We start from the raw sequence: 27,813 nt of genomic DNA on the forward strand, positions 1-27,813 counted from the left end.
GAATTAGTTGAAAACTTATGTCTACACAAAAACTTGCAGACACACTTCTGCGGGAATGTAAAATGGTACAGCTTCTGTGGAAAACAGTGTTGCAGTTCCTCAGAAAATTAAACAGAATTACCATGTGATCCAGCAGTTCCACTTCTGGGTATATGACTAAAGAATTGAAATCAGGGTCTCAAAGAGACATTTGTATGCCCATGTTCATAGCAGCATGATTCATAATAACTAAAACATAGAAGAAACCTGTGCCCCTCAATGGATGAATGGATAAGCAAAGTGTGGTATACACATACAATGGAATATTATTCAGCCTTAAAGAGGGAGGAAATCCTGTAATATGATACAACATGGATGAACCTTGAGGCCAGTCACCAAAGGACAAATGCTGTGAGATACTTAGTTAAAAATCATAGAGACAGAATGGTGGTTGCTAGTGGCTGGAGAGAGAGGAGAATGGGAGTTATTGTTTAATGGATAGTTTTGGTTTTACAAGATGAATAAAGATCTGGAGATGGATGGTGGTAATGGTTGCACAATATTATGAATGTATTTAATTCCACTGAACTGTACACGTGGAAATGGTTAAGGTGAAGAATGCCTGCCTGGCTTAGTCAGTTAGGCATCTGATCTTGATCTCAGCTCAGGTCTTGATCTCATGGTTGTGGGTTCAAGCCCACGTTGGGCTCCATGCTGGGTGTGGAGCCTACTTTTAAAAAAAATGGTTAAGGTGGTAAATTTTAGGTTAAGTGTTTTTTACCACAATAAAAAAATTGGAAAAGAAAACGCTGTGCGTGGATGTTTATAGCAGTTTTATTCATAATTGCCAAAACTTGGAAGTAAGTAAAATGTTCTTCAGTGTAAACTGTGGGACATTCAGGGAGTGGAATATTATTCAGTGCAAAAAAGAAATGAGTTATCAAGTCATGGACAGACAAGGAAGAACCTTAATGGTATATTACTAAGTGAAAGAAGACAATCTGAAAAGGCTCCATGCTGTATGGTTCCAACTATATGACATTTTGAAAAAGGTAAAACCATGGCGACAGTAAAGAATCAATGACTTTTAGGGGCAAGAGAGGGATGAAGGTGGAGCACAGATTCTTAGGTCAGTGAAACTATTCTGTATATGCTATAATGGTGGATATACATCATTATAAATTTGTCCAAACCCATAGAATGTACAACAGCAAGAGTGAACCCTAACGTAAGCAAGGATTTTGTGTGTTAGTCATTGGTCATTGTAGGCTCATCAGTTGTAACAAATATACCACTCTGGTGCAGGATGTTGAAATGGGGGAGGCTATGCATGTGTAGGGGCAGGCTGTATATAGTAAATCTTTGTACCTTCTGCTCAATATTGATATGAACCTAAAACTTGTCTACCAAATAAATCTATGGACTCTACTCTGAATACAAAAGGACAAGTGTGGATTTATGGGCAAGGAACAGGGTGGGATCAGTGGATAGAAAATTACTAAGAGGAAACATCAGGGCTAAGAGGAATTCTGGCTAAACCTCCTTGATAGGATTTTTGCTGAAGGCTGGCTAAGGTTGTCAGATACAAGGGTGGGGTTAAACTGACTCAGATTTTTGCTAAAACTGGAATAAGTAGCCCTAGGACAGAACTCAAGTTTGCGGCCTTGAGGACTTTAGAGGAGCCTGACTAGAGTTAGGTCAAGGAGAGTCTTTGTCACTGCAGTAGTCCTGATTATTACTATTTTCGATTTTAAATTATGTTTTGTGATTAGGTCACACTCTGGTCTATAGGGCACTCTCCAAGAGCTCCTTTCTAAAGCTGAGTTAGGAAGAAAGATCATTGAACAGCTACTTCCTTACATGTGGATGCCAAAGGCATTTAAGATGTCTTCCCCATTCCCTTGTTTTTACATACTGAGAAATACCAGGACGAAAAAAGTTGTAGTCCTTTTTCATACCTAACAATGGCAACTGGTACATGATTAAAATCCTGGCTTTAGCCCTGAATCCATGTGAATCCATGTTTCTATTCTTGCAAAACGGGAATACCAATATATACCTTTCTGGGCTCTTACATGTCTGGCTCAGGCTAATAAATGTCAGTTATGATTACATATTTAAAATTGTGTTAAAATATTCATATATTACACAGTTATATATAATACAATAATAGATTCCATTTATTTTCTATTGTTACATATGTTCCAACAAAGTGAAATCAAGGACAGCTACATGAAGAAAGTAGTTTTTAAGGAGGGTCTTAAAAGATGGCTGGAATTCAACAGAAGGAAACAGCATGGCAAAAGGTCAAAGGTGGAAAAGCATAGTGAAAATTGAGTGCATAGCAAGTAGTGTGAAAATGGCTGGAGTGTAGGATGCCTGGTTGGAGTTGGAGTCATATGGGACATGAAGATGGGACCAAATGGTGCAAGGCCTTAATGCCATGCTAAATTTCTGAACCACAAGTCTATGAAAGCTCTCTGATTACATTTTTCATGGCAGTAGTGTGGAGAATGGGTTCATGGTATAGAAGCAAAGGCTTTATTAAGAAGCTGTTGTAAGAGTTCAGAGGAGACAAGGAAAATGGCAACGGCGGGGGGCGGGGAGAGCCAAATGCCTGAAATTTTTCTCCCAGGGAATCCAATGATTTTACTTTTCAAGCTGGAGAATTAAGTAATGATTCTTGAGGATGTATGAAAGATTCTGATACAAACATGGCATAAAGGATCCCATATTTAGGTGGGAGATATTAATGGGAAGGAAGGTAAGTCTTGAGGAAGAGAGAATGCAGCATATCCCATATTTAATATGGGAGGAGAAGAGGAACTCATCTGTTTACTTGTATTCCCAGCTGGACTCTGGGCTCCAACAGAGACAAGCCAGATCTGGTAAACCAGTTTCCCTAGTGCCTAGCATAGGGTCTTGTGAGGGGAGAAAAATAATCAGTAAATGGTGAATAAAAGAAAGGGAGTCAAGACCCACTTCTTGTCTTCTGAGAGCATTCTCATCTTTCTTGTTTCCTTCCTTCCCACACATTGCTTCTTGGGCTCTTTGTTCATTCAACCAAGAGATCCTACTCTACCTTAGGCAATGTGTCAGGCCATGCACAGAGGAGGGACAGATGATTCAGCTTGATTAGGTTGTGACAGAGAAAGGCTCAGGGACTAAGAGCACAGAGGTGACTAACCCAGACTAGAGGGTTAGGGGAAACAAAGATGAATGTAGAAAGGATAAGTGGGAATAATGGTTAGCCTAATGAGAGGTAGAAGGTCTGGAGTGAAGGAGAAGTGAGCTAGGGTCAGAAAAACAATATGCGTGGGTGGCCTGGGTTGCTCAGTTCTTCACCGTCTGCCTTGGGCTCAGGTCATGATCCCAGGGTCCTGGGATCCAGCCGCATCTGTCTCCCTGCTCAGTGGGAAGCCTGCTTCTCCCTCTCCCACTCCCCCTGCTTGTGTTCCCTCTCTCGCTGTGTCTCTGTCAAATAAATAAATAAAATCTTTAAAAAAAAAGAAGAACAATATGCCTAAAGGCCTCAGCCAGTGGGAACAGTCTTCTAAGATAACCAAAAGTACTTTATTTAGACAGCCTGGAGTTTAGAATATTTGAGGAGACAATGTTGCTAATGAAGATTGGGGAAGTAGTCAGATTTGTAAAACACTTAAGAATACTTAGTCATAGCAGTCATAACAGTTTTAGGAAGCCATTGAAGGTTTTAAATGGGGGATCAGATTTACATTTTAAAAAAAGATTATTCAACTGTACAAATAGTGGATTGGTTCGTTAGTGAGCTTGGACTTTATTCTGAAAGGATAAAGGGGAAGAAGCCATTTAACATTTTAACCACGGGAGTGACACATTCAGATAAGGGTTTATAAATAGATCACTTGGCAGAAGGCGGTGAGAAGACTGTCAGAACAGTGCGCAGGTAAGAACAGAGACAGCTGCGATGGAGAAGTGGAAGTGGGGAGGCACGGGAGACTGGAGAGAGGTTTCTGAGTCAGGTACCGTGCCAACTGTCAGGGAGAGAAGCAGAAACTGACGCAGCCCCAGGAACAGCTGCGGGAGGCGGAGAAGGGGGCGCGGCCGCGCAGCCCGAGCCGCCCACGGCTCCCGGCGCCGGGGGCGGGACCAGAGCACGCACGGCGGCGTGACGCAGGACCGCAGCTGGCCCCGTTCTGGCCGCCGCCGCCGCCGCCGCCGCCGCCGCCGCTTTGAGGCGGAGTAGGATGAGGCCCGCGGCCGCGGCTCCGGCGTCGGCAGGGGTAGCAGCAGCTGAGGCAGCAGCTGAGGCAGCCGCGACGGCCGCGCCCCCCCCTCCTGACCTGGATTAGGCCCAACAGCTCCGTGGCCGCCGCCGCCCCGCGGGGGGGCGGGGTGGGGAAGTGCTTCGTCTCCCCGCCCCCCCCCCCATTGCCGCCTCGCAAGAGGCAACCGCCGCGACCCCAGCGGAGCCCGCGGCCCAGCCTTGAGCCCCCAAGTCCGGGGGCTGGCATGAGCGGCCCTTCGGCGGCGCCGGGGGGCGGGGGAGCCGCCGCCGCTTGAGCCCCGGCCTGCTGTCCGACCCCACCTCGCTGACCGAGGCTGACCGCGAGCGTGCGAACGACCCCGTCACTGCTTTCTTCCTCCCCCAGATCACACATCCTAGCCCCGGAAGATGGGGAACTGCCTCAAATCCCCCACTTCGGATGACATCTCCCTGCTTCACGAGTCTCAGTCCGACCGGGCTAGTTTTGGCGAGGGGACGGAGCCGGAACAGGAGCCGCCGCCGCCATATCAGGTAGGGGAGGCTGTGTGTTGGGGAGGAGGGGGTGCGAGGAGTAGTGGCAGCTCCTGGCCGAGGTTGAGGGGGCTTCGGGGCTGTCACTGCCCCTGGTCTCGGCAGGGCCTGGCCGCGGGGGCGTCGACCCCCTTAGGGCAGGGACTGAGGGTGATTGCTCCCCACTCCTAGAATAGGGGGGATCCTTCACCTCCGCTCAAGAACGGTGTGGGGATGGTATTCTGTCCTTGAGTTCTGGGATTCTGTCCCCTTGAGTATGTGATTCTATCCCCTTGGCCAGTGACTGGTGGTTCGCTTGTGGAATTTGGGAGTGACATTTTTCTGCCTTTATGTCTAAATCGTGTAGTCTGAGCTGTGAGGTTTGGGGAATGGATTTCCTCATCGCGCCGCCAGCTGGATTATGGGTTCTGGATAGGTGGTTGGCCCCCACCCCATTTACATTGTCATGTATGATCATCCTCTCCCTGTACCCTGTGTTTATGTTAATTGGATCTGGTAGGTGTTCATTTCTTCTACATGAGAAAAGAGCTTCAAGTGGTGATTTTAGTCCAGCGACATCAAGAGTTAACTTGTTTATATATATCTATGTATTAATTTTAATCCCTCCTTCTTTTGCTCCACCCCTGTGACACACCTTTTAAACGCGCTGATTCAATAAAACTTGAGTATCTTGAACTTTGGAAACCTTTAAACCTGACTTAAATACCTTCTGTTACTCGTGGTTCTCCCTTTGTATCAAAGACTTGCTCCTAAACAGTTTCATTGCTTTTTGTACAGCAGTCATCAGTCCTATATATGTTTACACAATTAATAAAAAGCTAAGACCTCTTGAACTCAAAACAGATATGTAGATGTTATAATCCATAATATATATAAAAACCTTTCCTCTACTTTTCAGTTTTCAATGATATTGGCTAAAAACTTTTTTTCCGCAGGGGCTTGGATAGTTAAGTGGCTTAATTTATTCCTGAATGGGGTTTAGTTTTCTAACTGGGCAGTCTCCTTTGTTGTTTCATGTGGTGACATCATTATCTAGTGTTATTCTTTTCTCATTTCTTTGTAAACCAGTGTCTCATCACACCAGAAAAACCTGATCACATATGCTGGTTTTCTGAATAAAACCCTCAGGGTCCTTTCATATATACCAATAAAGTCCAGTCTTACTTGTGGCATATAGAAGCCTCCATGATTTATGTTCTGTATTCCAGGCCTGCCAGATAACACGAGTGTGTTCATATCTCTCTGCCTTTGCTCTAGTTGCTCCCTCTGCTAGGATTCCTTCCCCCAAGGTCGGCCAGGTGAACATCTAATCCTCTTTAAGGACTCAGCTCTCCTGTCACCTCTCCCAAGTCTCTATATTCTCCTCCCTCCCTTTGTGAATCCATCACTCAGTTGTTTGTGTACCACCCCTGCCCCCCACTTCCATAAGCAGCACATATAACACTTGGATGTTATGTATGTTTTCATCATTAAGGCATTTCCCTCTTCCCCCAGTGTAAGCTATTTAAAATTACAACCTGCCCTAACACCCTGGAATTCTCCCGTACCCTGTTCTGTTTTTTCCCCATAGCATTTATCACTTTCTAACACACTGTCTTTACTTATGTTTATTGCTTATTATCTGTCTTCTCCCACGAGGGCTAAGCTCCTTGAGGAAAGGAGTTTTTTTTAATTGTTGAACAGTACCTGGCACACATTAGACACTCAGTTATTGGTTGAATGAATGGATTTCTTTTAAATGAATTAATATATTTGAGGCCAATGCAATTATAATGTCTTGTAAGAACTGTGCATATTCCTAGTGCCTTCTTTCCTTTATTATGGATCATTTTTAAGGAATCCTAAAAATCAGTTTTCAGTAATATAGGAATTGGTTTAAAATAATTATAAAATTTAGGTTTTTTTTTTTAACTCTGTGTATAGTCTATAACAAAATGTTTACTTTATGAGAAAGTACTTGAATCCTTGTCCTTAAAGAAATGGGAGAGAAGAGGTCAGAGCTTTTCTTGAATTATAAGGTAAAAACAAAGAAATTGGGCATACCCTCTACTCTGTCCTTCCTGAATGTTTAAAAAGAATACAAAGGAAATCTGCCCATCAAGGGCAGTCTTAGAAGGATTGTGAGAGGGAAGATAAACCACGAAAGGCTGGAGGATGAGGGTCCATAAGAGGAAAGGCCAACTGGTAGCCCAGTGCTGAAAGAAATATGTGAACAGGTTGAAGTACCTCAGTGGGGTACTGTCACTCTTAAGATCCCCCTCCCCCATTTGTCATGCTAATTCAATAGTAGCACTTTGTTAAAAAGAGCTTAATATTCATTGAACAACAACAAAAGCCACTTTACAGTATTTCTGTGTGCTGTGTATATATTTATATAAATACAAAGATTGGTATCTCAGTTTTGCAGTCATTATATAGTTTGAGATTTACTGATCTCTTCCTCCTGTCCTGTCCTTTGACTGTGATTAATTCATCTGGGATTTTAAAATCAAGAAAATAAGTTAATACTGCAGTGAGTGCAAGTGTAGCTCTGGTTTTAGAGTCAGATGGATCTGAGTTCAAATCCTGTTTGTCACTTACATGAAAAATATGAAGAGAGTTATTAGATGATGTGTTTTGAGGAACTTCTTTCATGAATAACAAAACATTTTGGATATTTCAAATTGTGACTGAATAAAGTTTCAAGATACTTTAAAAAAAACTCATTTTCCTATAGAACTCATTAAAAAGTAATCCTCCTTTAAGTCTAGAATATAATAAAATACTTATTTTTAACTATTTAAAGCTGTAATAATACCTTGTTTCTCTGATAGCAATATGAAAAATTGAAGATTTTTTTAATGTATTACATTTTATCTACCTTTTTGTTGGAAATTACTTAAATTGTATTTTACATATATTCATCTTTATTAAATTATTTAACTTAAAAGTTTCTTTTGTGTGAAATTTTATCCCTCCCCTCTTAAAGTTCTGTCTTTTCATTAAGGTGCAGATCAGGTCCAACCTTTTTAATAAAGCCTCCCTGACCATTTTAATTTTTGTTTGTAATATTTATCTGGAAATCATGTATTGCATGATTAATTAGCTTTTAGTGCTTTAACAGTGATTTTTCCAGATTACAATTTCTTTAAAAATGAGAATGATGTGGGGGCCCTGGGGTGGCTCAGTCACTTGAGCATCCAACTCTTGTTTTCTGCAGAGGTCATGATCTCGGGATCATGAGATCAAGCCCCACTACAGGCTATGTGCTTGGTGGGGAGTCTACTTGAGATTCTCCCCCACTCTTGTGTGTGTACTTTCTCATAAATAAATGAATCTTTTTAAAAAATGCGAATGATGTGTTAAGATTTTAAAAATATCTCAGTTGAGTGTAATGGCATCCTACACATTGTAGATCCTAGTGCCTAACTTAGAACTGTGCCTTCTCCCTTCTGTACTGTTAGCACCATGATTGAGGTCCTCATTACTTCTCCGGGTAACCTAATTGATGTCACCTCTCTTCCCCATTCATTTCATTCCTCAATGCTAGATAAATCTCTCCAGATCAGACCCCTTGCCTCTTAATGCTTAGTGATTCTTCATGACTTATTACTGAAGATCTCTGTATTAGCAGTCAGTCATGATCTGGCTCCTTATATACTTTTCCAGCTTTTTGTTGTCTTTTTTTTTTTTGTAAGATTTTATTTATTTGACAGAGACACAGCGAGAGAGGGAACACAAGCCGGGGAAGTGGGAGAAGGAGAAGCAGGCTTCCTGCAGAGCGGGGAGCCCGGTGTGGAGCTCGATCCCAGGACCCTGGGATCATGACCTGAGCCGAAGGCAGACGCTTAACGACTGAGCCACCCAGGCGCCCAGCTTTTTGTAGTCTTGTATACAATTTGGACTCTAGTCAAATTGAACAGTGTGCTATATTCTATATATGCCTTCTGCTTTCCAGCCTCTGCCTTTGCTCTTCCGTTCCCATTGCCCAGAATTCTCTTCCCTTAATTGTTCCCGGTATAAGTTCAGAGTTTCAAAGGCCAACTTAATATGCCATGAATCCATTTCTGATTTCCCCCAATTTGAATAACATCTTAATATGAACTCCTTTAGCACTTTGTTTACCATTCTTAGGACACTTTACCCTTCCTTGATTTTAATTATTTATAACGATGCCATATCTCCTCTGCTAGACTCCAACTCTGATGATTCAGCTCAGTAGTTTGCTAGAACTATTCTTTTCACATAACAGGCACTCAAATACTTGAATAAATGTGAAAATCAGTTAATTGCATTTTTCTGTAAGAGTGTGAGATTTTATGGTTCTTGTTTCTATATAAATTGTTCCAGAATCCTGTGCTTTGGCCTGTGTACCATAAAGGATTCTGCTATTTTTCTCTCCCACATTATTTTCTGACTATTCATTTTTGTTCTGTTATTTATAAAGTATGTGAGCTTTTTCATTTGAGTTTGGTTTGTGTACTGTAGTTCAGCTTGCCTTTTTTTTTTTAAAGATATTTGCTTATTTGTCACCATTGTTGCAGGGGTTATTTATACCCGAAACCCATTCTGGATGTCCTTTAATTAAGGCTGATTCTTTGCCATTAAGAATGTATGTACCTTTAAGAGTAGGACAGTCTGTCAGTGTTTAATTCTAGGGCTAATTATAGGGTAACTTGAGAAGATGGGGGTAATGAGTTACTTGGTGCATAAGATCTGAGAAGTTGACTTCCTTAAAATATTTTTTAGTTAGTACTTTCTAGAAATCTCCATATTTTATAAAATTTCGATTAAAATCTTAATACTTTAGGTAGAATGAAATTCTTTTAAAGATCTTAATCTTATTTGTCTTCTAAATAGAAAAACTGTCACAGAATGACTAGGTTCTCCCTGACATTTTTCTTCAACTTGTGCCACTTTTTCTCTTTTGTCTTCTGTCTTTACTGTGCCTTAGCCAAGTTAAATTCTATAAATGAGGAGGGGAATGGAAGGAAGATAATTGTAAATACAATTAAAATTACAGGTTATATTTGTCATCTTGCCTGGAGCCATTTCTGAATATAATTATTTTCTATGTATAACCTTCCTTCAAGCAAAGAGTTAGGGATGATGTACTTCTGTCCTGTATTCAAATAGGTTATTAAAAAATAGGCTGTAACAAATTTATAGAAGTTGGTTCCTTACCAGTAACTTTTAATACTGAATATAATAAATATTTATGGTAGTAATATGCTCAGAATTCAGGATTTTTGCAGTTGTGATATAAATGAAGTGGTGGAGATACCAAGGACTTTAAGAGTGGAAATGTGAGTGAAAGATAGAAGGAAAAGCTGGCTAATAGACAGCCAGAGTGTGTGTTTTTAATGGCAAAAGATTGCTGCATGGAATTGAAAAAGTAAAGTGATTAGGGAGAACTAAATATTTTCGGCTCTTGGATAATCTGCCTGACCTTTTGATATTGATATTCAATTTGACTTTATGGTATGTTTTTGAAGTCTTCGAAGAGTTCCTTATTTTAACTGATCAAGAATACTTTTGAGTTCAATTGAATATGAATGCACATATACCTATCTTTTAATTAAATAGCCAACCTGGAGTGTGTTCCCAAAGGCCAGTTGAGTAATTATCTTGTTACTTAATCCAGAGAGCATACAGTAAATTAACTAAGGGATTTGAAAGTATGGGAATGAAAAAAGCAGTCCTCCAGATATATTTGTTAATTTATTGAAAATTTTCTGAATTCTTATGAAACTGAATGTCTTTAAGAAGAGTGAGACTTTTATAACTGACACAACTAGTTAAAATTACATGTAATTTTGTATAACAGTATAATTCTTATTTGTGGTGAAAAAGCAGTTTATCATAAATTGAGTAAGTAAGACTTTAAGGATAGAAACCAGGATGCTCCATAATCAGTTTCTTCTATCAGTCAGCAAGTTTGTTAGGCGCCAAGGGGAAAGGAAAATGAGCCCTTTACCCCTAAAGAGCTACTATTTTAGCTAAGGGAATGAGATTAATGTATATACATGAAGTGTTTATTAGTTTGGTATGAAATGGTATATAATTATTAAATTGCTGTAGACTTTTGAAATTGGAGGATCAATTTGTGACAGGGCAGTGAATCAGATTTACTCTTTAGTTTCTGAAGACTTTAAGTGAAGTCTTACATGAACATCAGTGTAAGGAAGGAATAGAAGCAAAAGAGCTGCCCTGATTAAACTATGAGTGGGGGAGCTTAGAGCCAAAAGAGTAATCAGTAGGTGAACATGAATTAGAGAGTTGTATAATCCTGTACATTAAAGTGTAATAATGTGTGTGTGTGTGTAAATAAACCTTACTGATTATGTACAATGAAGACTATCTTTTACAGTATGACTAGCAGTATCTTAACTATATAGCCCAGTGAACTTTTACATACTATAATCACCATCAAGATATGGCCTATTTCCAACCCCCAGAGTCTCCCCCATACATCCTCCAGCAGTCAGTATCCCTTCCCCAAAGATAACCACTATTCTGACCTTATCACCATATATTTGTTTTGCCTTGTTTTGAACTTAAATAGAATAGTTTGTTCAACATTGTGAAGTTCATTTATGTTGTATTTATGTAGCAGTAGTTTTTCATTGCTATACAGTATTCAATTGTATAAATACATTTTTACATATTTTTTTCCAATCCATTCTACTATTGATGTATATTTGGGTTCTGTTAGCTTTTGGCCGTATAAATCTGCTGTGACCTTTTTATGTACATAATATACATACTAATTTTGGGTACATAGTTTTTCCTGTAACATTTTATTACAGAAATTTTCAAAAATAGAAATTGACAGAATTGTTTGAACACCCATATTCCTACGAATTAGATTCTATACATTTTGCTGTATTTGTTTTGACACCTTATCAGTCCATCTTATTTGTTGATGCATTCAAAATTGATAAACAGTTTTACAAAGTTGTTCCATCAACTTATACTCCTATCAGCAGTGTATGAGAATTCTATTTGCTCTACATCCATACAACACTTGGTGTTACAAGTCTATTTTATTTTAGACATTTTGGTAAGTGTGTAGAAGTCTTTCATTGTGGTTTTAACTTGCATTTCCCCCATGAGGAATGTATACCAATGTGCATACTACTATGTGGTCTTTTGTGATTGGCCTCTTTCACTTAGCATAATGTTTTCAGGATTCATCTGTGGTATAGCATGTATTAGGACTTCATTCCTTTTTCTTGTGAAATATTCCATTGTATGAATCTACCACATTTTGTTTAGCCATTGTTCAGTTAATGAACTTTTGGGTTTCTGCTTTTTGGCTGTTAGAATGCTGCTATGAACATTTGTGTACAAGTTTTTATATGGATGTATTTTCATTTCTCTTTGTTATACACCTACCAGTGGAATTGCCATGTCATGTAATTCCATGTTTAACCTTTTGAGGAACTACCAAACCATTTCCAAAGCACTTTCACCATTTTACACTCCCACCAGCAGTGCATAAGAGTTGCAATTTCTGCACATTGTTGCCAAAACTTATTGTCTTATTATAGCCATCTTAGTGACTATAACGTGGTATCTCATTATGGTTTTGATTGCATTTCCCTAAAGACTAATAATGTTGAGCATCTTTTCATGTGCTTGTTGGCCATTTGTATATCTTCTTTGGAGAGGTATCTATTCAAATCCTTTACCTATTTTTAATTGGGTTGTCTTCATTATTGAGTTGCAAGAGTTCTTCATATAATCTAGTCCCTTGTAAGATACGACTTGCAAAAGTTTTCGCCCCTTTTGTGGGTTTTTTCCACTGTTTCACGGGTATTATTTGAAGCACAAAAGTTATGAAGTCCAATTTTTTTCTTTTGTCATTTGAGTTTTTGATGTTGTGTCTAAAAGTTTTCCCTGACCCACAGTCACAAAGATTTACTCTTGTGTTTTATTTCTGGTTCTCACATTTTAGGTACACATCCATTTTGAGTTAATTTTTATGTAAGGAAGGCCCAAATTTATTCTTTGGCAAGTGACTATGCTATTGTTACAGAATCATTTGTTGAAAAGAGTATTTTTCCTCCATTGTCTTGGCATTCCTGCCCCAAATCAATCATCCATAAGTGCAAGGATTTATTTCTGGACTCTTCAGTTATGTTCCATTGATTTTTTTTTTTTAAAGGTTTTATTCATTTTATTTGTCAGAGACCGCGAGAGAGGGTACACAAGCAGGGGGAGTGGGAGAGGGAGAAGCAGGCTCCCCGCCGAGCAAGGAGCCCAATGCGGGGCTCTATCCCAGGACCCTGGGATCATGACCTGAGCAGAAGGCAGATGCTTAATGACTGAGCCACCCAGGCACCCCTGTTCCATTGATTTTTATGTCTCTCCTTAATGCTAGTACTACACTAATTCTGTAATAAGTTTTGAAATCAGAAGTGTGAATTTTCCAACTTTGTTCTTACTCAACATTGTTTGGCTATTCATAGTCCCTTTTAATTCCACATGAATTTTAGGATCAGCTGTCAATTTCTGTAAATAAGCCAGCTGGGATTTTGATGTGACCACTTGAACCTTTTTTGTTTAAATGAACCTACATTGAAACATCATTATCATCCAAAGTCCATAGTTTTTATTAGGGTTCACTCTTTGTGTACACTCCGAGTTTGAATAAAGGTATAATGAGATAGATCCACCATTAAGAGCATTCAGAATAGTTTCCCTGGCCTAAAAATCCTCTGTGCTTTACCTGTTCATCCCTCACTCCTCCTAACCCCTGGCAACTACTGATCCTTTTACTGTCACCATAGGTTTGCCTTTTCCAGAATGTCATATGGTTGGGATCCTACAGCATGGGGCCTTTACAGATTGTCTTCTTTCATTTAGTAATATGCAATTAAGGTTCCTCCATGTCTACCCATGGTGTGATAGCTCATTTCTTTTTGGCACTGAATAGTAATCTATTGTCTTGATATACCGCAGTTTATCCTTTCACCTACTAAAGGACATCTTGGTTGCTTCCAAATTTGGGCACTTATGAATAAAGCTGCCCTAAACATCCATGTGTAGGTTTTTGGGTGGACATAAGTTTTCACCTCCTTTAGGTAAATACCATGGAACACTGGATCGTATGTTGTAAGAGTTTGTTTAGTTTTGTAGGAAACTGCCAAACTGTCTTATAGTGGCTGTGCCACATTATATTCCCACCAGCGATAAGATTTCCTGTTGCTCCACATTTGATATAGTCAGTGTTTTGGGTGTTCCCATTTTAATAGGTGTACAGTGGTATGTTTCATTGGTTTTAATTTGTAGTTTGCAGTGCTTCTCAGTGTCAACCCCCTCACCCTTAGTGGGACAGGATGGCAAGAGGGAGATGAGGTTGCATATTTCCCTTCCTCCATGTGGTAGGCTAAAGCCAGTTGGATTTGAGTATTTCCATTTGTTCAGATAGGTTAGGCTCTGATAAAACCTCTGCAGTTTGACTCTGGCAAAGGTTTCTCCTGAGTGCAGGCCTCCTTTTCCCTACCCCTGTTAAAAGCATGAGGGGATTTTTCTCTTGATATTTACTATGAGGACCTGGTAGAGTTCTTGAAGATAGAGGTGGGGGCACTGCCCTAGAGTCTTAACTCAGACTTGTCCAAGCTGAACCTCCAGCAGTCTTATCGGTTACAGTTCAGGTTTTCCTACCCCAACACTGGTTCTGCTCATGGGTTTCTGCTTTGGTAAGTTTTTATTTTCTGTATCCACTTGTCTGTTTCTCCCAATTTTTGGGTCAGCAGTTTCCCCTGTGACATCACTTCTGTGACAGATAAAAAGAGTTGTTCATTTTTGTTCAATTTTTTTTTTCGTTGTTAGTGGAGTGGCAGTTTCTAAGCTCCTTACATGCCAGACCAGAAACTAGAAATTCTTAATTTTCATAATAATTCTATGGAAGTGAATATTATTCCATCTTCTAGATGAAGAAACAGCCTTAACAGCAGAGCCAGGCAGCTGTGAGATTTGAGTTTTAGACAGTAGAGGTAATTTGTACAGCATGGCAAAGGAATGGTGGAAGAATGAAACTGTAATAACACCAGATTTGGCTCAAAGGCAAATCTTGGGAACATGGAGTCCATTTCTAGTAAAGTTAATCTGTCGGAAGAATGGGATATTGGAATGAAGTGGCTTTAACAGTGATAATTGAAGTAATGAGATTCCTTTATAATGAAGTGAGTCTTCTAAAAATATTTCGTAAATCATATAAAGGTAGGTTTCATATAGCACAACAGTGTTCTGCTAAATTGACAAAAATACCTCTGTGCTTAATATCTATTTTGTCATTAGAGGATAAGCAGCCCTGCCAACTCAGTGCAATATTGAAGGTAGCAAAGTGTGTTTGGTATCTACATGTCTTTTCTATCAACTGGTAATTCCCCTTCCTGTCTAACCTTTCTCAACCAAATCAATATAAGAAATGGCATATTCATCATCATTTGGTATTAAGGCACTAGCTCCTGTCTATTAATTGAGGCTAATTGCAGTAAAGTGTGGATGTGTTTTATTTAGTGTTATTTCCACTAGTCATTTGTATTCTGGTTTTTATTGTGGTGTTTTTTAAATGTGGAAGTAATAGAAGTAGATTTGGAGCAAAGTGGGCTCTGAAGCTGTGGGAACTAAATAGTCCATTCAGGGTAATGGAGGAGCAAGGGGGTCCAGAAAACAGGTCTCTAAAATAAAGTAAAAAAAAGAGATGGAGTAGTAAAATCACACAGGGACTGTAATGGATCCAATGTAGAAAGTATAATTGCAGTTAGATTTAAGTAATACTGACCAGTTCAAACAGGGATTTATTTTGGATAAGTTTGGGGTAGAAAACTTTCTAAAATACATTATACATTTTTAGCATTTTTGTCAACATTTTTTTGTTCCAGTATACTTACCAAAGGTAGTAACAGTCTCTTACTGAGAGTAACTTTCAACTGGGTCCTTTTTCATCAAACTTCACAACCCTCCCTTTGGATTGTCACTCCTTCCCCATAAATCACTGAAATATTGACTTCTTCCCCATAAATCACTGAAATATTGACTTCTGAGCAGACTTTCATCTCATTTTATTGATTCAGAATTATTAGATTAGTTTATTATACTCTGGAAATAATAGAGGGGTATCTCCAGAGTCTTGAATTATGTAGGACTATTTGTTATTGGGTGAAGCCTATTCTAATTTTAATTCTTGCACCTGCTTTTTATCATTTTCCCCCCTCATTTTCTTTTCCCACTGTCAGATGGTTCTTCATCTGCTGTTAATGCATCTGCCCTTGCTGTGCCTCTCGTTCTGCGTATTGGAAAGCCAGATAATCAAGCTTGTCATATTTCCTAGCAGCTGCCGGTAGAAAGATCCCAAATGCAGTTCCTCTGACTAAAGCAGCATTTTTATTTGTGAATAAAGTATTTTGGAATTTGTATACATGGTACCTTTTTTTAAAAAAAATTATTAAAATTTCCTTGGCTCAAATTTGCTTAAGTCAGTTAATTTTAGCATGAATTCCACATGCATATGAGAGTAGAAAAACTGAAAAAAAGAAACCTTAAAGATTGAGGTAAGCTTATCAGTGTTTCATTTTTCACATATGCCTCTCCCTCTCCTTCCCAACTGTCTTTCATTCATTATCTGGAATTTTCTCTCCCTGGATTGTATTTCTCAAAATGCTTTTTATTTATCCCTTAAAACATGCTTTAATTAGCTATGACTTTTTATAAGCTCTAAATTCTTAAGCTCAGTGTAATCTTTGATGAATACCCTTTGGTCCCACAGATCCCTATAAGGTCATGGATAGAACTAACTGCATTTTAAGATAACTGATTTCCTTGGTAATCTTACGTATGTATTCAAAAACACCATCTGAGAAGTAGTCCATAACTTTCACCAGATTGCCAAAGGTTTCTGTGCCACAAAGATGGTTAAGAATCCCTGAGAGGCAGTCTCTAGTTGCAGGTCATGAGCTCATATCACTGCTGCCAGAAACCACAAAGCCTTTGGGGTTTGAGCCACAGAGTTCTGATAGGTGTGTGGTACAGGAATTCGGTTAAATTTTCTTGTTGCAACACTATTAGGTAAATTGTCAGACCTCATTTATGAAATGATGCCATTTTAAAATGGCTGAAATTCTGAAATCTATTAAATTAACTTGAAGTATAATTTCTTAAGTCATAGATGAGAAATTTTAATATCACGAGGAAAATGGCAGCATTATAATTTCAAAAAATTGCTAAGAATATAGGCTTTCAAACATTTCTTGGTGCCTCAATAAAAAGTACATTTTATACCATGTTTCTGTTTATAAAACCAGAAACAAATGTCATAAAACAGTGTTGCTCTTGCATGTATTCTGTATATTTTATTTCATTTTCTAAAAAGTCTTTTGATCTTTAAAACTGATTTTATAACTCACAGTAGATTATGTCTGTTTAGAAAACATTCCAAGATGTAAAGCCAAAAAGATAATATTGTGAAATACATTAAAATATTTTGTATGTCCAGCATCTCAAACAAGATCGCTTAGGAATTCAAACATGGTCTGTAAAGCAGCATTTTAGAGAAGTGGGTACACGTTTGCACCCTGGGTGTGGTCATTAAGCTGACTGGTTCCGGGTCCTTTACATTTATTATCTGAAGGATTTTGGACTTTATCCTAAAGCAGTGGAAAGCTAGCCACTAAAGGATTTTAAATGGACTTATGGGTGAGATGATTATGTAAATTAGACTTGCATTTGAAAGATCTCTGAGAGCAAATAGGAAGGGGATAGTAGACAAGGGAAGACTAGTTAGGAAGCCCCTGTATTAGCTGATATTGTTGGGTAGGGTGTTGGCAATAGAGATGAAGAGTTATGAATGAATAGTGTTGATATTGAAGAAAGGCAATTTAGTAGTGGATTATATGAAAAGAATGTATCCGGGATATTAGGATATAAAAAGAGCAAGAACAGGATGTATTGGGAGAAGACTGGTTGGGATATAGAAATAGGGCAATAATGGAATGTGGAATTGAAGGTGGATGAGTTTGTTTTAGTGAGAAGGAATTGATCATATTTATAAGCTGATGGGAAGGATCTAGTGAAAAAAGGTTGAATAGGGAAAGCAGCAAAAACCCACGGTGTAAGTTTTCTGAGAAGATGGAAGCAGATAGAATCCACATAAAGATAGAAGAATTGGCCTACATAAAAGAAAACAATTATGATTTTATGATTAAAATATATGATTATAGGGCGCCTGGGTGACTCAGTCGTTAAGCATCTGCATTCAGCTCAGGTCATGATCCCAGGGTCCTGGGATAGAGCCCCGCATAGGGCTCCCTGCTCTGCGGGAAGCCTGCTTCTCCCTCTCCTCCCCCTGCTTGTGTTCCCTCTCTCGCTGTGTCTCTCTCTGTCAAATAAATAAAATCTTTAAAAATATATATATATATGATTATAACTAAAATTATGTTTAAATAATTAAGTCCATTCATGTAGTCAAATTCTGTTAGAGTACAGATGAAAACATCTTATTTCTGTTTTGTAGCCACTCAGTTCCATATCCCATAGGCAACTATTGTTTTTTGTGGATCCAAGAGATTTTATACACATGCAAGCAAATACAGAAAGGGGTCCTTCCTGACCCCTTTACACAAAAAGCCCACTACACACACAATTCTGCACCTTGCTTTTTTTCATCTGTCAGTATATGAAAAGTTTTATTCTTCCCTAGGGCTGAATTAATTTTATGTAATATATTTAACCAATTCCCTATTTGGTGGACATTTAGGTTGTTCTTTTACTTTTGATAGCACCTCTATTTTAATAAGATGGAAAGATTAACTGGAGATAGGTACACACGTGGACAGGGGTGTAAGTTTGACTCTGGGACATCTAAGGGGCCTGAATTGATTTGAGTGCAGAATGAGGTGCTCTGTTTTGGGACCAGCAAATAGAAATGGAATATTTAGGGTTAAAGAGCTGATGTGTGGAGATTTGTATTTGGTCAAATGAGCAGGAATTCATTTAGGGAAATCTGATCCGGTCATGGAGGTGAAGAGTCACTGGACTAGAGTTGGAGACAACAGCCAGGAAAATTCCTGAAACTACATGTTTTGTCAGTTGAAAAGTCACTTTCAGAAGTTACCTTTTAATAGAGAATTAGGACTACTTTTGATAGCTTCAAATGGGACCTCTCCATTCAACGTTAAATGGATCTAGCCCATCTAGAGGGCAAGAACTGTTTTGGGTTTAGAAACTGTAAGACATGACTGCATAATTTGCAAAGCATTTCAGTTTTCTGTTTTTCAGTTCTAGACTTGTAATTTTAATCTAAAATAGAAACCTTGATTAAGCCTAAGTTATTTGTTTGCAAAGTGACTGAAGACACCTTCAAAGTGGTAATTTTTTCAGCAACTTCAGGGTATCTGTGATGTCACTCACACTGGATACCAAGTATAAGATAAAAACATGAAACAGGAGACACCTGGGTGGCTCAGTTGGTTGGGCGTCTGCCTTTGGCTCAGGTCATGATCTCAGCATCCTGGGATAGAGTCCTGCATTGGGCTCCCTGCTCAGGGAGGAGCCTGCTTTGCCCTCTGCCTGCCGCTCCCCCTGCTTGTGAACTCTCTCTCTCTCTCTCACAAATAAATAAGAGGAGGGTTGAAGTGGGGGAGGGAACTTGGTTAGTTGTTTGAGAGGGCTTCCTGAGTGTTCAGTTCTCAAATCAAGACTTCCCTTAACCCCATTATTTGAATTTTTCCCTCATATTCCTTCAGATGGTTTTTTCTCTTTCTATGGCAACCATCTTAAGTCCGTGTGTTTCTTAATCTTTTCTTTAACTCTTGAGAAACTGTAAGCTACAAATCCTCTGTAGAAAGATGCACAGAATTTTGCATGCACTTTCAAGGAATGTATTTGCTCCCTTAAGCCCTGGACCTCAGATGAACAACCTCTGGTCTGTTATGTCTAACTTCTTTTCTCCCTTCTTTCATTGCCGCCTTCAATATATCTTGTCTACCACTGTCAAAATATAGCCTATAGGTTTTACATCTTGCTCAATTCCTCAGTGTCCGCAATTTAATATAAAGGCCAAATATTTAAGAACATTTGTCCTCTACTTTTGGAGATTTGAATGGATGCGACAAGATCACACAGCTCTTTTCTAACACCAGACTGAACCAAATTTTCCTGACTTATGACACACAGCATATGTATGTACCTATCTCTCAGTTAATCTTTTGTTAAAATAGAGGTGCTATCAAAAGTACAAGTCATTGGGGCGCCTGGGTGGCTCAGTCAGTTAAGCGGCTGCCTTCGGCTCAGGTCATGATCCCAGGGTCCTGGGATCAAGCCCTGCATCAGGCTCCCTGCTCGGTGGGAAGCCTGCTTCTCCCTCTCCCACTCCCCCTGCTTGTGTTCCCTCTCTCACGTGTCTCTCTGTCAAATAAATAAATAAAATCTTTTAAAAAAAAGGTACAAGTCATTGGATATCATTACATAATTCTAAATCAAGAGTGGTTTGTGAACTTTAAAAATATTTTGAAGTTTGTTAACAATCCTTCTTGTTTTGTAGTTTTATACTTTAAGTGTAAAAAAACAAAGTTAATTTCCACTGATTCGTATATCTTTGCATCCCAAGATGCATTGTTGAAACCAACTGTTGTTTAGGTAATATTCATCTTACATGCAGGGAACTCTCAAATATATATATTTGACTCATTCACTATATCTTTTTTTTTTTTTTTTAAGATTTTATTTATTTATTTGAGAGAGAGAGAATGAGAGACAGAGAGCACGAGAGGGAAGAGGGCAGAGGGAGAAGCAGACCCCCTGCTGAGCAGGGAGCCCGATGTGGGACTCAATCCCGGGACTCCAGGATCATGACCTGAGCCGAAGGCAGTCGCTTAACCAACTGAGCCACCCAGGCGCCCCTGATTCACTATATCTTAATATAATGGAGTTAATACATGCTACAACACAGATGAACCTTGAATACATTATGCTAAGTGAAAGAAGCCAGACACAAAAAGGTCATATATTCTGTGATTCCATTTATAAGATATATACAGAATAGTCAAGTCCATAGAAGCAGATGGTGGCCCTATGGTTGGAGAAGGGGGAATGGGTAGTACTACCTAATGGGTACAGAGTTTTATTTGGAGTGATTACAGTATTTTTGAAGTAGTGAGAGGTAGTGGATGCACAAGTGTTAATGTACTAAAGGTCACAGAATTGTTCTTTTTTTTTTTTTTTTTTAAGATTTTATTTATTTATTTGACAGAGACACAGTGAGAGAGGGAACACAAGCAGGGGGAGTGGGACAGGGAAGCAGGCTTCCCACGGAGCAGGGAGCCCGATGCGGGGCTTGATCCCAGGACCCTGGGATCATGACCTGAGCCGAAGGCAGACGCTTAACAACTGAGCCACCCAGGCGCCCCGAATTGTTCTCTTTAAATTGATTTTATGTTACGTGAATTCACCTCCATTTTTAAAAAGTGGAATTAGACTCCACTGTGTACAAGTCATATTCTTAGCAGAATTAAATATACATTGCGAGCTGTCTCTTTTTTTTAGCTTAAAAATTGGATTTTTATAATTTTTTTTAAAAATTTATTTAAATAATCCCTACACCCAGTGCGGGGCTTGAACTCATGACTCTGAGATCGAGTTGCATGCTCCCCTGACTGAACCAGCCAGGCGCCATTGTATTTTTTTTTATTATTTATTTAAATTTAAATTCAGTTAATTAACATATAATGTATTACTGGTTTCAGAGGTACAGGTCCGTGATTCATCAGTCTTATACACAATTCACAGCACTCACCATAGCACATTCCCTCCCTAATGTCCATCACCCAGCCACCCCATCCCTCCCACCCCCCTCCACTCCAGCAACCCTCAGTTTGTTTCCTGAGATTAAGAGTTTCTTATGGTTTGTCTCCCTCTCTGGTTTCGTCTTGTTTCATTTTTCCCTCCCTTCCCCTATGATCCTCTGTCTTGTTTCTCAAATTCCTCATATCAGTGAGATCATGTAATTGTCTTTCTCTGACTTATTTCGCTGAGCATAGTACCGTCTAGATCTATCCACGTCATTGCAAATGGCAAGATTTCATTTTTTGATGGCTGCATAATCCATTGTACATATATACCACATCTTTATCCATTCATCAGTCGATGGACATCTGGGCTCTTTCCATAGTTTGGCTATTGTGGATGTTGCTGCTATAAACATTGGGGTGCACGTGCCCCTTCGGATAACTACATTTGTATCTTTGGGGTAAATACCTAGTAGTGCAATTGCTGGGTCGTAGGGTAGTTCTATTTTCAACTTTTTGAGGAACCTCCATACTGTTTTCCAGAGTGGCTGCACCAGCTTGCATTCCCACCAACAATGTAAGGGGGTTCCCCTTTCTCTGCATTGCCAACATCTGGTTTCCTGACTTGTTAATTTTAGCCATTCTGACTGGTGTGAGGTGGTATCTCATTGTGGTTTCGATTTGTATTTCCCTGATGCCGAGCGATGTTGAGCATTTTTTCATGTGTCTGTTGGCCATTTGGATGTCTTTGGAGAAATGTCTGTTCATATCTTCTACCCATTTCTCGATGGGATTATTTGTTCTTTGGGTGTTGAGTTTGATAAATTCTTCATAGATGTTGGATGCTAGCCCTTTATCTGATAAGTCATTTGCAAATATCTTCTCCCATACTGTCCATTGTCTTTTGGTTTTATCGACTGTTTCCTTTACTGTGCAAAAGCTTTTTATCTTGATGAAGTCCCAATAGTTCATTTTTGCCTTTGTTTCCCTTGCGTTTTGAGAGAGTGTCATGAAAGAAGTTGCTATGGCTGATGTCAAAGAGGTTACTTCCTCTGTTCTCCTCTAGGATTTTGATGGATTACTGTCTCACATGTAGGTCTTTCATCCATTCTGAGTCTATTTTTTTGTGTGGTGGTAAGGAAATGGTCGTTTTATTCTTCTGCATGTGGCTGTCCAATTTTCCCAACAATAAATACACATTGAAATGTTAACTATGGTTGCATTAGAGTACTGAAAATATGAGTTAATTTTTATTTCTATGTAATCATGTGTTGAAGAGACTGTCTTTTTTCCATTGGACATTCTTTCTTGCTTTGTCGAAGATCAGTTGACCATAGGGTTGAGGATCCATTTCTGGGTTCTCTTCTGTTCCCTTGATCTATGTCTGGTTTTGTGCCAGTACCATACTGTCTTGATGATTACAGCTTTGTAATAGAGCTTCAAGTCTGGAATTGTGATGCCACCAGCTTTGGTTTTCGTTTTCAAAATTCTTCTGGCTATTCAGGGTCTTTTCTGGTTCCATACAAATTTTAGGATTACTTGTTCCAGCTCTGAGAAAAAGTTGATGGTATTTTGATAGGGATTGCATTAAATGTGTAGATTGCTCTAGGTAGCATAGACATCGTCACAATATTTGTTCTTCCAATCCATGAGCATGGAACGTTTTTTCATTTCTTTGTGTCTTCCTCAATTTCATGAGTGTTCTGTGGTTTTCTGAGTACAGATCCTTTGCCTCTTTGGTTAGGTTTATTCCTAGGTATGTTATGGTTTTGGGTGCAGTTGTAAATGGGATCGACTCCTTAATTTCTTCTGTTTCATTGTTAGTGTATAGAAATGCAACTGATTTCTGTGCATAGATTTATATCCTGCCAGGCGCCCCTATAAATTAGACTTTGTAGCAGTAACTTTTAAAATTAGCTATTAGTGATACCAACTTTATAAAAGTTTTCTTTTTATAATTGCAAATTAAACATGATAACACAGAAATAAAAATTAACTCATTTTCAGTACTCTGTTGCAACCATGGTTAACATTTCAATGTGTATGATTCTCTCAAACGCAGATTTTTTAATGTATGCATAACACTAATATTTTTGCATCCTTTTACTTTTCAATATCACTTTATAAGCATTTTCTCATGTTGCCGCAGTCTTTAGAGCTCTAGTTTTTAAAAGCCATTAAATATTAAGTTTATATTCACCTGTATATTTGGGTTCTTGATTTTACAAGGTGAATTTCTTGATTCCTGGTGGTGGTAAAGGTAGAGGAGATGGTTGGATGTGTTTCTCATGTAGAAATTATGGGAAAAGTAGTGTGCTGTCAGTTTAAGTTTGAAAATAACGTGTAGGGGCGCCTGGGTAGCTCGGTTGTTAAGCGTCTGCCTTCGGTTCAGGTCATGATCCCGGGGTCCTGGGATCGAGGCCTGCATCAGGCTCCCTGCTCCGCAGGAAGCCTGCTTCTCCCTCTCCCACTCCCCCTGCTTGTGTTCCCTCTCTCTCTGTGTCTCTCTCTGTCAAAAAAAAAAAAATCTTTAATAAAAAAAAAGAAAATACTTGTAAATACCTGGCCATCTCTTTTTACATCACTGGATAACCTTGCTAGAACAATTTCACATTTGGTTTCTAAGATTAGTAATCTCTAGTAATCCTAACCTGTTTTATATTTCTACTCTTGAGGTCAGGTTAGGAATCTTTTTTTGGGGGGGCGGGGTGCATTACCAAGAGGACTTAAGCACTCTGTATTCCATGTTCTGCTAATTTCCATTTCTCTTACTAGTTAAAACAGTTTCCTGATGACCTGATTGTGGAATTGAACTTGAAAAATCCAAAGATTAAACCTGATTTTCCACTTTCAGACTTTTAGGTGCTGACACTTGGTATTTCATATAGTCTCAACATTGAGATCCAGGGCATTCTCTGTATCTGTTTCTAAAGAGGATCATTATAAGACAGCTATAATTTTTCTTGTTTCCTTTGTTAGGATATATTACATGAAACACATATGAACAATTAGAAGGCAAGTGTTAGGGATATGGTATTGAATAATGCATTAGAAAGTAGGAACTACCTATGTAGAAGCTGCAGCAACTGATAGGACTAGAGGATGTAGAAAATCTGGTCAGACTAATTTTAGGCATCCTTAAGACACCCTGGTTCCTTCAGATAAGCAGTCTTGTAAGATTCTTACTCCTTTCACCTGCACCCCAAAATATTTCACTAGGCTTCTAGGAAAAATCTCACATTAAAATGTAGGCCTTTTCAACTTTGAACACATGGTCTTGGGACACCTGCATGTCCACACAGAATGTAGTTGGACCCCTTTCTCACACCGTATACAAATATTGACTCAATTGTTCATGTACCTAAATGTAAGCTAAATCTGCACAGCTTTTAGAAAATATTGGAGTAAGTCTTCATGACCTTGGTTTAAGTAAAGCCTTCTTGGATGTACCAAGAAGCAACGGTGACCCAAAAACATATAAGATGAACATCAGCAGAATTTAAAACTTGTGCTTTAGAGGATACCATCAGGAAAATGAAAAGACAACCCATAAAATGCAAGAAAATATTTGCAAATCATTTATCTGATAAGGGACTGTGTCCAGGATCTATAAAGAACTCCAAAGACAAAACCCAGTTTCAAAAAGGGCAAGGGATCTGAATAGACATTTCTCCTAAGAAGAAATACAAATGGCCAGTCAGCACATGAAAAGATGCTTAATATCATTTGCTATCAGGGAAATACAAATGAAAACTACTAGGGCAGCTATAATAATTAAAAAACAAGATTTGGTAATGATGTGGGAAAATTGGAACTCATACATACACTGCTGGTGGGAATGTAAAATGGTACAAGTACTTTTTTGTTGTTGTTGTTTTTAACTTTTTTAATTTGAATTCCAGTATAAGTACAAGTACTTTGGAAAAGAATTTGGCAGTTCCTCAAAAGATTGAACATAGTTGTCATGTGACCCACAGTACTCCTAGGTGTATACCCAAGAAACATGAAAATACATCCACACAAAGTTGTACACAAATGCTCATAGCAGCGTATTCATAATAGCTAAAAAGTGGAAACAACCAAGATGCCGATAAATGGCTAAACACATACAGCTGGTGGTGTGTAAATGTGTGTAAAAAGGAATGAAGTTCTGATACATGGTACAACATGGGTAAATTTTGAAAACATGCTAAGTTTTAGGCCTCCAAAGACCAAATTAGTATGATTTCATTTATATGAAACGCCCAGAGTAGTCAAATCAGTAGAAACAGAAAGCAGGTTAGTGGTTGCATAGGGCTGGGGAATTTGGGAAAATGATGAATGACAGCTGATAGATAGCGTTCCGTTTGAGGATGATGAAAATGTTCTGAAATTGTGATGGTCACATAACTCTGAACATACTAAAACCAGTGAATTGTATACTTTAAATGAGTTAATTCTGTTGTGTGAATTATAGTTCAGTGAGTGTTATATTAAATGTAGGTCTTTATAAAAGTGGTACTGTATTTCCTTAATGCTGAGATGTACTTTTAAAAACTTCTGTTTTTTGGGGAGCCTGGCTGGTTTAATTAGAGGAGCATGTGGCTCTTGATCTTGGGATTGTAGTTTAAGCCCCATGTTGGGTGTAGAGATTACTTAAATAAACTTAAAAAAAAATTTTAAACTTTTCAATGCTTTTTGAAATCAGAATGTGTATTTTAATGTGTATATTTAATGGACTGGTCTTCCTTATAGCCTCAGAAACTTTGAATCCAAGAAATAGACACTTTAAAGAATTCTGCAACATTCTTACAACTGAAGTTTAGCAATCTTTGGAGGAAATTAATTTTTATTGGTGATGTTACCCCTGGTCCTTCAAAAAATAACCTTAAAAAAAAGAAGGGTGAGGGTATCTGTTAGAGAACTTAGTGCAGTAAATGCAATACCAGACTTCCTGAGCTCCAAAGCCAACTTTGGCTGCTACAGACTTACTCTTTTTGGAATTAATACCATTTTTTTTAAGCTCTCATTTATTAACTCCTTCAAGGCTATACATATTCTGCCTCTGGTTGGTTTTGCAAAGAATTCTTGGGCATATTACTCTTACCTTTCAACTAGGAGTCTTATATTTGCATCTGCCATTTAAGAAAGAAGGAGAGTTATGGAAAAGGTGTATTATTCATTGAACTGATAAGATTCAAAGATAGAATGCTTAAATGAGAAATTCTAGTATTTTTTGTAGCACAGCAGTTGTACAACAATAACTCATGCACTAAGTCAGAGGAATAGCTCTTGGCCCACAACTATGCTGGAGATGTGCCCCACTGGTAAAAAAATTCTTTGTCAGTACTTGGGTGCCATTTCCCCTCTGGAAACCAGTTTGCTTGAGAAAAAAAAAGGTAGCCCTAATTTAGGAAAGAAAATGGTGGTGGTGCTTATGAGACTTATTTTAGACAAAATTGACTTAGAGGAAAGATGCTGTATTTTAATGATACACATGGATTAGAAGCAGAAAGCTGTCAAGGAACCAAAGCAGCCACTCTCCCATTTCTTTTACTCAGGGGTTTCAGTGTTTTTTATTTGTGGGCTCTAGTAATGTCTGCTTCACTCAGCATTTTTTTTTTTTTAATTTTTATTTATTTGAGGGAGAGCGCGCAATCACAAGGGACAGAGGGACAAGCAGACTCCCCGCTGAGCTGGGAGCCTGACGTGGGACTTGATCCCAGGACCCTGGGATCATGACCTGAGCCGAAGGCAGATGCTTAACTACTGAACCACCCAGGTTCCCCTCACTCAACATTTCTAACCTATCTTTAATACCATATGTCTCCTCATAACCCCAGTTTTTACATGCCTCTTATTTGCTGCTCGATGACCTTTCAGGTCAGTTGATTTGAGTTTTCCAATTCTAAGAGAAGAAGGAATCTGATTGGTTCACCCTCTTTTCACCAACCAGGAGGTGTAAGTCATCAAATGTTGGCTAGCCTATGGGGCCTTTGGAATGTATGCCTGTCCCAGAAGTTGCCAGGTCATGGGCAATTGAGAGATAGTATGGAGCTGTGGGTGAGATAGCTATCTTCACTTGTTTACTATCTCTGGATTCCCCTACTATACGGGATTTAGGTTTCAGGACAGACCTTACCTGGTTACTAAATCTCCTTCACCTAAAACAGCATCTGAAATGTGGGTGGTTGGGTGTTCAAGAAATACTTTAATTCATGCTTGGGCTCAAAATGTGGCCTTGATTTCAGTTGTCTTGAGCTTTAGATGAATGAATGAGCTTATCTAATGACTTGCTAATACAGA

The 27,813-nt window shown here is 38.8% G+C and overlaps 1 protein-coding gene across 1 annotated transcript in view; it reads left to right on the forward strand.

The window, feature by feature from the left end:
• Positions 1-4,131: 4,131 nt before the first annotated feature.
• RNF11 (ring finger protein 11) overlaps positions 4,132-27,813 on the forward strand; it is a 37,241-nt gene continuing 13,559 nt past the window's right edge. The window contains exon 1 of the mRNA XM_021684285.1: positions 4,132-4,756. Within this exon, the coding sequence (XP_021539960.1) occupies positions 4,634-4,756 (123 nt within the window). The 5' untranslated portion in view covers positions 4,132-4,633. The remainder of the gene's footprint in view (positions 4,757-27,813) is intronic.

Source organism: Neomonachus schauinslandi, chromosome 4 (assembly GCF_002201575.2).
Source record: "Neomonachus schauinslandi chromosome 4, ASM220157v2, whole genome shotgun sequence".
NCBI classification, from domain to species: Eukaryota; Metazoa; Chordata; class Mammalia; order Carnivora; family Phocidae; genus Neomonachus; species Neomonachus schauinslandi.